This window comes from Nicotiana sylvestris, chromosome 1 (genome assembly GCF_000393655.2).
Source record: "Nicotiana sylvestris chromosome 1, ASM39365v2, whole genome shotgun sequence".
NCBI classification, from domain to species: Eukaryota; Viridiplantae; Streptophyta; class Magnoliopsida; order Solanales; family Solanaceae; genus Nicotiana; species Nicotiana sylvestris.
In genome coordinates, this window is record NC_091057.1 from 52,716,742 (window position 1) to 52,726,913 (window position 10,172).

The window sequence follows — 10,172 nt, forward strand, 5'->3', positions numbered from 1 at the left end:
TTCCGCTACCTAATTGATTTGCACACATAAAAGACAACTTTTTCATCACCCACCCGGAAGGTGAGCTCCCCTGCTTCCACATCAACCAATGCTTTACCAGTTGCTAGGAAAGGCCTTCCCAATATTATAGGCACCTCATAGTTGACTTCGCAGTCAAGAATCACAAAATCAGCAGGCAAAATAAACTTGTCCACTTGGACAAGAACATCATCAATAATACCAAACGGCCTCTTCATTATTCTATCTACCATTTGCAATCTCATTGAAGTAGCTCTCGGTTATCTAATACCCAAAGTTTTGAACACATAGTAAGGCATCAAACTGATGCTTGCTCCCATATCACACAATGCCTTTGCAAAATTCGCAATCCCAATGGTACATGGAATGGTGAAAGCGTCGGGATATTCAAGCTTTGGAGCTATCGAGTGCACAATTGCACTTACTTGATGAGTCATTTTGATGGTCTCATAATCCATAGATCTCTTTATAGTCACCAAGTCTTTCATAAACTTGGCGTAACCCGACATTTGCTCAAGAGCTTCCACCAAAGGAACATTGATCGACAAGCTTTTTATCATCTCAATAAACTTCTTGAATTGGTTTTCATTCTTTTGCTTCGCAAGTCTTTGAGGGTAAGGTAGAGGAGGCCTTGTCAAGGGAGCCTTAGCCTTGGGCACTACCATTTCCGGTATGTCTATTACGTGTTCCCTAGACGGGTTCACATCATTTTGAGTCTCCACCTCATTATCATGAATATCAATTCTCGCTTCAGCATTCAAATTCTCTTCACTCACTTGCTCATCAACTATAGGAACATCATCATCTTGCATTTCAACCGCATCACTCACAAATTCCTTTTGCTTGGAGGTATTCACTTCACCACCTCTACCGCTTCTTGTGATCACCACCATTGCATGCCTAGTATTGTTCCCACCCTTCGGGTTTACTACTATATCACTAGGTAAAGCCTCTTTAGGGTGAGTATTCAAAGATTGCAAAATCTGGCCAAGTTGAACCTCCAAGTTTCGGATTGAAGTATTATGGGATGCCAACTTGGCATCAGAGTCGGCATTCTTTTTCATCATTTGTTCAATCATCATCTCGATCCTTCCCATCTCATTGTTTGATGAGCTAGGAACTTGGGACGGAAATAGAGGCGGGTTGTTTGGTTGTTAATACATCGGAGGTCTTTGAAAGCCTTGCCCCTGATTCCCTTGATTTCCAGTATTCTAATCCCCTTGATTGTTGTTTCCTCCCAATTATTGTTGTTGCCACTCCAATTGCCCTGGTTGTTCTGGTTTCCCCAATTCTGATTATTGTTCCCCCATTTGTTATTTCCCTATTGGTTTTGATTCCCCCAGTTTCCTTGGTATCTCTACTGTTGTTATTAGGAGTATTGCTCCTTTGTCCTTGGTAGTTGTTCACATACAGAACTTCTTCACTTTGTTCATCGTTGACCTCTTTGTCGCCTCTTGTTGACCAACATGTTTACACCTTCCATAGCATTTACTTGTCTCGGCGCTTGAACTTGTTGCAATTGAGCTTTTGCCAACTGGTTCATTGTTGTAGTTAACTCTGCTATTGCCTGGCCATGGTCGTGGAGCTCTTTATGCAGGTGAATGACAGTGGGATCACCCTGTGGCACATTAGCTCGACTTTGCCAAGCTGAGGAAGTATCTGCCATCTCATCCAATATCTCACATGCCTCAGCATAAGGTGTGTTCATAAAATTTCCCCTGCTAGCTGGTTCACTACACACTGATTAGTCGTGTTAATGCCACAGTAGAATATTTGCTAGATCATTGCTTCAGTCATGTCATTGTTCGGACATTCTTTAACCATTTTTCGATATCTCTCCCAGATCTCATGAAGTGGTTCATTAGGTTCCTGTTTGAAGGCCAAGATCTCATCTCTCAATGTTGCCATATGACCCGGCAAGAAAACCTTAGCTATAAACTTGTCGGCCAACTCATCACATGTAGTGATGGAATGGTTGGGAAGTCTTTCGAAACAGTCCAAAGTTTTCCCTCTAAGTTAAAAAGGGAACAATCTCAATCTCAATGCATCCTCTGACATATTTGTATGTTTGCTTCCCCAGCAGGTATCCACAAAGCCTTTAAGATGTTTATATGCATTCTGATGGGGAGCACCTATGAAATACATTCGTTGCTCTAATAAAGTCAACATCACATTTGTAATTTAGAAATTTCCCGCCCAGATCGGGATGGGACAATTTCACTTGTGCAACCCTCATTTGGAAGCACCCGAAGAGCGACTCTTGGAGAAGGCGGGGGAGGGTCTAGAACATTTTCATTGGCCTAGCGGCCTCTTCTTTGTACTTGAGGTACTAGAGGCACCTCATCTTCACCATTATCATCTACCTCCTCCCCTGGGATAACATTTCCGAGAGGATCATTGTTTGCTATTTTGTACATGAATCGATTAACTCACACAAGTTAGTAAAACAGAAGGAAAGAAAGACAAGACACAAAACTAGTCAGAGAGATAGACAATACCGTTTAGCTCCCCGGAAACGGCACCAAAAAGTGATCGGCTCCAACCCTATACCACTATACATTAACCATAAATATTTAAGCCCTAAAATTGAAGACCAATTAAATACCCATACTAGGGTTGGGCTACAACCCTAGCTAATAGGTTTAGCTACTCATAATCAAGGAAGAAATAAAAGATGTAGAAGAAATATAAGCCATAAAAAGTAATTACAAGAGTAAAAATCAAAGATTAATTGCTAAAGATGTTCTAAAATTACTCTAAAAGCAAAAAGCGACTGTTTACATGCTCCACAAAACAACAGATCCCCTAAAAATTTGAAAAAGAACTATTTATACACAGCCAAATTTTTCGGACAAAATTGCCCCTATGGAGATTCTGCTGACAGCGGAAAATAGGTCGTCTCCGCGCTATGACTTTTGCGGCCACACAAAATAAAGCGTGGACCGCGGTTCTTCTCTTCTAAGCTGGATCTAAATTTAAGTCTGCTGGGAGCGAAAAATCACCCGCCTCAGCGCTCCTTCAACCGGAATCGCAAAATATGATCGCGAACTGTGCCTTTCAATTTGAGCTCCAAAATATAGTTCTCTGATTCTTAATTCCTCTGAGGGCGAGAATTGGATCGCGGTCGTGTCAGATGATGCCGCTATAGCGCAATTTCACCGCGGGCAGCGGTGACTGTTAAGCTCAAAAAGTGACTCTCTGAATCTTACTACCGCTGAGAGCATAGTTAAGACCACCTCAGTTGTGGGCCCTCCGCGTCCGCTTCTATTTCTTTGTTGTCAGCGCCTTTGACTCAGCTTTGAACTTGTACAGGTTTTACGCCTTTATGAGCTGGTTATGACTTTCTTGTCTCTTTCTGACCAAACACTGCAAACAAGCACAATAAGTTAGCTTTCGGGAATACTTGTACACACTTTTAATCCAAAACCTAAGCAAAAAGGAGCATAAAATAGGCTAGAATTCCTAGTTATCAGACATCGATTATGTTCTTCAAGAAATCCACGAAGGAACTTATGGGAATCACTCTAGAGCTGATTTGTAAAAATTATCATAGCAGGTTACTACTGGGATGGCATGGAAAAAGATACCAAGGAATTTGTCAATAAATATGATAAGTTTCAGTGATTTGCACAGATGATCCATTAGCCCGGAAAACAACTCCATTCGGTCATATCCCCGTGGCCTTTCATGAAATGGGGAATGGATATAGTCGGCCCATTACCAATGGCCCCTAGTAAAGCTAAATTTATTTTGTTTATGACTGATTATTTTTCAAAGTGGGTGGAAGCACAAGACTTCGAGAAGGTCAGAGAAAAAGAAGTTATTGACTTCATTTGGGACCACATCATATGTCGGTTCGGGATACCTACCGAGATTGTATGTGACAATGGAAAACAATTTATCGGCAGCAACATGATAGAGTTCTTTGAGGCATACAAAATAAAGAGGATTTTATTGACACCATACCATCCAACTGGAAATGGACAAGCCGAATCCACAAACAAAACCATAATTCAAAACCTAAAGAAGAGGTTGGACGATGCGAAGGGAAAATGGAGAGAAGTTCTACCTGAGGTCCTATGGGCATATCTAACAACATCAAAGTCTAGCATATGGGCTACTCTGTTCTCTTTAGTTTATGGCCCTGAGGCCCTTATCCCTGTCTAAGTCAGAGATCCCAGCGCTAGGTTTTGACATGCATCAGAAGAGTCAAATCACGAGGCCATAAATGCTAGCCTTGAGCTACTAGATGAAAAACGAGAAGCAGCACTTGTTCGAAAGGCCGCACAAAAGCAAAGGATCGAAAGATACTACAATAGAAGGACCAACCTCCGACACTTCAGCATCGGGGACTTAGTTCTACAGAAAGTTACCATCAATACTCGAGACCCAAATGAAGGGAAGCTAGGCCCGAATTGGGAAGGACCGTACCGAGTCCTCGGAGTTGTCGGCAAAGGATCTTCCAAACTTAGCACGATGGAAGGAGAACAACTGCCAAATAATTGGAACGTATCACTACTCAAACGATACTACTACTAAGGTATGGCTTTATCCTTTTTGTCCATTTGAGTTTAAAACTAACTCATTGCAGATTTTCGATCGAAGCTATCAAAGACACCCTATTTGCACGAAGGCCTTAGGTTTTAAAGCATGTGTTGCACTCTTTTTTCCTTAGATCGGATTTTGTTCTAAATGGGTTTTACCGGCAAGGTTTCTAACAAGGCAACAACTATATGTTACCTAAGGAGAACTCAATAGTATCCAAGGCTTCTTTTCAATCAACCTCGAATACTGGGGGGCATCACCCTCGGAGGTTATATTTTCAAGGAAAATACTTCACGCCTAAGAGGACCTCGATAGGAGAACTTTGTAATGGGCCAAACGGTCAGATGAACCGTGTCCATATAGAATAGTTGAGCCCTAACAGCAAAACATGTATGCATTATTTGAAGAAGCATTCTGTTAATATCAAAAACACTTTGTGTCTCAAAGAATTCTACTATTATACGAGCCCTACACTTATAATCCTATGGGAAATGGCTCAAGATCCAAATCATGAATGCAACCCTCGAATACTCAGGGATTGTTATCAACAGTTAGCACAACGGAGTCATCAAAAACTCGGACTCATAAGACCTCAAAGAGGCATCCCCTTGAAACAAAGGCCAAAGCCAATATACTCGGGGACTAACTTTTCGAACAAGTTCGAAAGATTATCAGGAAACAAGTCTAAGTGACATACCCGAAGGCTACGGCCATATTAAAGACCACGGTCATATAAAGGCTATGGACGTGATAATATGACTCGGAGACGTCCGACTTCTGCTATGAATTAAAGGCCTTCAAACACTTTGACAAACCCGGTTAAATCAGGCTACCCTCAGCAAAAGTAAAATATAAAGGGCTTCGATAAATTCAACCCTCGAATAATCTAAGGGCTTCGATAAATTCAGCCCTCAAATAATCTAAACGCTTCAATAACATTAGCCTTCAGAAAAAACCTCAAGAAGTATTCGATTATGTTTACACAAACAAATTATGAATAAAGGTTCTGATTCGTCAAACCTTCAAAAACCCAATGGGTACAAAAAAATACATGCTAAGACATAATTAAATTTCACTAAGTTTTTTAGCCGAAAAGAGGAAAAAATTATATAGCCATTTCAGAGGCCGAATTGGCCCAACTTAAAGAGCCTAAGGGCCGATATATAAGAGCCTAAGGGCCAACTTAAAGATCCTAAGGGACAATATAAAAGAGCCCAAGGGCCGATCTAAAATAGCATAAGGGCCAAATATAGAGTTCGAGACCTCGTTCTCACTCAACTCGGACTCAAGAGTCCCGACATCCCAAGCTTACATCGAATCCATTTAAACTTAGCTCGAGGATTGACGAAACCTTAAGGTGTTATATTGATCAATAAAAACCTAAGGGTTTGTTATGTTCTAAGTTCAAATCGATACTCGGACTAATCGTTTGAGTTGTACAATCAAAATTTTCCACAAATGAGAGCAAAATGAAATTCAACACAAGATAAGGATAAAGCAAAAAGGTTCTTTATGTTCACACAGGGTGTTTTACAAAAGTATATTTACAATTCCCACAAGGGGCCCTTTCACAAAAAAGAAAAAAGAGAACATAATCTATTTTGGGGTTACATCCCCAGAAGCAGCTTCCTCGGGAACCGCATCCTCGGCAGCTCTATCTTCGAGAGACTCCTCCTCCTCAGGAACACCTTCCTCACCTTCCCCGCCCTCGGAGCCACTCATGGCATCTTCTTCATCTGAAGAGACAAGGAACCTGGCATCGGTTCCCTGCGCCTTTGCTTCGGCTATCTCTTCAGTGAGGTCGAACCCTCGGGCGTCGATTTCTTCGAGAGTCTCCCTCCGGGCTTGACACTTGGCCAAATTATTGCTCCATTTTCCCCGGTCGGAAGCTTCCCTCAGTTCCGCTTGAACAGCTGTGGCATCTCTTAAATACACAAAAATGGTCTTATCAGTCGTGGCCTTCGTCTTCTCAACTTCAGCCTTAGTTTGTGCAGCTTCAGCACGATCTCTAGAAAGCTCTACCTCTAACTCCTCGATTTTCTTGGACTGGGCCAGACCCTTCTCTTTAATGCCTCGGAGTTGAGTTTCAGCCGAGGTCAGCTGGACTATAACAGCTTCCTTATTAGCAGCAAGTTGATCCATGTTCTTTTTCCACCTATGGCAATCAGCCTTAACTTGATCAATCTCGCCCCGGAGCTGCCCAATCATCTCCAACTTCTGCTGCAACTGAGATATCGAAGTGTTAGCCTCCGAAGTAGGGCCAAGAAGACCATACTCTATTAAAGTCGCAGTTACCTGCTCATCTAGCTCGGCCTGGTTTGTCTGAGCTTTGGCCAATTCAGCCCGGAGGTCCTTAAGCTCCTCTTCCTTTTGGCTACAGAGGAGTCTCAGGGCCTTCTCTTCGTTCGAAACTTTCCAGAGCTCGGCCTCACATTGGCTCAGCTCAGCTCTAAACTTGACAATAGCCTATATATGAAATGAAGATATGTCAGTCAAAGAAAAGGAAAGAAAGAAAAAATTACAACAATGAAAGTTAGTATTCACCCGAGAAAGGAGATGTTGAGCATCTTCGAAGATGGTGGATGCATCGTTAAGGTTGGTGGTATCCTTGACCCCAGCAAAGCAACGCTGAAAGGGATCTTCCTCGAGGACCTTGCTCGGATCGGGCGTAGGAAGAGCGTTAGCATCTTTGATTGCCTCCTCAGAATAAGATGGTAGAGAAAGGGAATGACTTTTCGTGGTGGCCCCAGTTCTTCACTCGGGGCATTATGATTAGCTTTGAGGGTTTCCGCACTAGCCCCTTCCGGTATATTTGTTGAAGGAGGAGGAACGATCTCAACCTCCGGGAACACGGGGGCCTTGCCCGAATATTTCTTTGGGGTTCCCCCACCACGAGATGAGGTCTCTAGTTTGGAGGGCTTGGAAGCCTCGATTGGTTTCCTGGTTCGAGGCACCAACGCCGACTCTTCACCATCATTTTCTTTGTCATCCGGGGAATCATGGGCCAAATCTGCGTCCACATGAGCAAATCTCTTCCGTAGTCTTCTAGTAGGGGTTTTCTTGTCTTGAGGGTCTTCAGGCTTCGAAACCCTCTTTCTTTTGTTGTCCTTCCCCGATTTTGGTATCGAAGACTTGGTCTATTCTCCAAGCGAGGCTAGCCTCATTTCAGAGATATCTCCGATGCCTACATAAGTAAATATGAATGAGTCAATGCCACCAATATATGAAAAGTATTTGAAACGTGGGAAAAGCACTTACCATGATTATTGGCCTCCCATTTGCCCCTCGATAAATCACGCCATTTGCACTCATCATACGAGGAGGTGGCGGCCAACTTTCGGACCCAATCCTCGAGGTTGGGGACAGCGAGAGTTGTCTAAGCAACAGTTGCAGTAAAGATAAAAATATTATTATGGGATGCGGAAGTTGAGTATATAAAGATATTGGGAAGAAGGACTCCACTTACGATTAAAATTCCATCTCTCCGGGAAAGACATTTTGTCCCTAGGGATGACATCCAAAGTCCTTACTCGGATGAACCGGCTCATCCAGCTCCAATCCTTGGCTTTGTCGTTACTAGAAAAGAAGGCTTTCTTTGTGCGACGTTTCAACTTGACAAGCCCTCGAAACAGTTGGGGCCGATACAATCGAATCAGGTGGTTGAGGGTGAATTCCAACCCCTCGGCCTTTTTGGAAAAGTAGCGCAGCATGATCACGATGCGCCAAAAAGAGGGGTGAATCTGGCGGAGGGTGACTTCGTATGTTTTGCAGAAGTCGATCACCACTGGATCGAGGGGACCCAGTGTGAAAGGTAAGTATAAACACTTAAAAACCCCTCCACATGGGTGGTAATTCTTTCCTCGGGACTCGGGATTTGAACCAGGTCCTCGTCTCCCCAGCCGCAGTCCTTCTTCACTGCTTTGAGGTTCTTCTTCGATATCAAACTAAGATATTGAGATGCATGCTCGCATCGCCCGGGACATCAGGGGAATTTTAAATACTGAAGTCTTTCTTAATTACTTAAGGGTCGGGGTGATTTTTTCAGGAGTCGGTGGCACCACCAGTTTGGCTGACTGAGAGGTAGAAGAAGTCGACGCTTTGTCTCTTTTGGGGACCGTTTTAGATGTTTTATCCATAATTTTAAGCTAAAGAATACAGACTGCGTCGGAATGTGTTGTTTTTACAAGAATCTGGCATTTTTCGGTGCTTAAAGAGGCGGTGAAAATAGATAATTAGAGAAAGAGATGAAGAAGGAAAAGATGTAATGAAAGATTAAAGTTCTTTATTCAAAGGAATGGCCTCATATTTATAGAAGGACAATGACAGTTCATCGGCATTAGTGGCCGACCAGCACTGGCGGGCATTCAATGTTTTGGGGAAATGGACTGACAGGACATTTCAATCACTTCGAGCGCCTACCAGAAAGGACGTCAAAGACTCCGGAAAAACAAGGATCAAATCGTTTCTTATCATCTTACTCTAAGAAATACGGGGACTATCTATATACGGTCAAAATCATATGCCTCCGATTTATAGGCTCGAGGGTCCATCCTAGGCCCATGTCCGGGCGAGGTCGAGTTCAAGCCCGGTGGACCAGACTCGAGCTCGAAGACAGAGTGAAATGCTGGGAGATAGGAGTACGAGGAGTACCAAGGCCAAGTATGCTCGACCCCAAAATAGTACAGTTATGGATTTGCAACAGAATGAGCTAGATCCCTGCCACGTCCCCAAGATCATGGCACAAATCCCGAAATAGCATTGTACGATTCCATATTAGGCGGTTAGACAGTTGTACCAAGAATATTCCTTACTGTAAATAGAAATATACCTTATTTAGGATTCCCCTATTATATAAAAGGGACTCCAATCATTTGTAACAGCATCTAATCATTGAGCAAAGAATATACTCTCTACTTTTTGCCTATTATTCATCAGAATTGTCCTTTAGCTCTACTGCTCTTACTTTACTTTTTTTGCTTAATTGTTCTTATTGTTCTAAACTCACCTCGAGGTCACTAAGCTCGAGGTCACTGCTGCTGAGTTACATTGGTTTGATTCACTTATTTCTTTCGCTTGTACTTCATATTTCTTGATTATTAATTGGTATTGAACTAAATCACATATTTTTAAAACTACAAATCAAATTTAATTGTTACTCGTATTTTGAGGTAAACAATAACATACATTATACTGCAGAAATTGTAGTAAAGTTGTAGTAATAATTGTAGAAAAATCGTATTATATTGTTTATATATATATATATATATATATATATATATATATATATATTATTTAAATATTATATGAAAGTTGAACAATATTGTATAAAAATTATATTTAAGTTGTATGATATTGTAGTTGTATATAACAAGGTAGAAATAATGTATGAAAGTTGCAGATAAATTGTAGATAAGTTGTTTAATATATAATTAGTTGTATGAAATTTATTTTTACTATGTATAAATCAGATACAAAATATACAAAAGACATATTGTATAAAATTTGTATAAAAACTGTATTTAAGTGGTATGATATTGTAGTTGTATATAATTGGGTAGAAATAATGTATGAAAGTTGTAGATAAGTTGTATAATATATAATTAGTTGTA

The 10,172-nt window shown here is 41.5% G+C and overlaps 2 protein-coding genes across 2 annotated transcripts; both read right to left on the reverse strand.

The window, feature by feature from the left end:
- Positions 1 to 278: 278 nt before the first annotated feature.
- Positions 279 to 1,115, reverse strand: LOC138870083 (uncharacterized). Its single transcript, XM_070147651.1, has one exon. It carries the CDS (start codon positions 1,113 to 1,115, stop codon positions 279 to 281), a length of 837 nt encoding a protein of 278 aa, XP_070003752.1.
- A 5,044-nt stretch (positions 1,116 to 6,159) lies between these two features.
- LOC138870084 (uncharacterized) lies at positions 6,160 to 7,875 on the reverse strand. Its single transcript, XM_070147657.1, has 2 exons — positions 7,822 to 7,875; positions 6,160 to 7,029 (listed from the first exon to the last, which is right to left on the reverse strand). The coding sequence occupies exons 1-2, from the start codon at positions 7,873 to 7,875 to the stop codon at positions 6,160 to 6,162; spliced, it is 924 nt and encodes a 307-aa protein (XP_070003758.1).
- Positions 7,876 to 10,172: the final 2,297 nt, after the last annotated feature.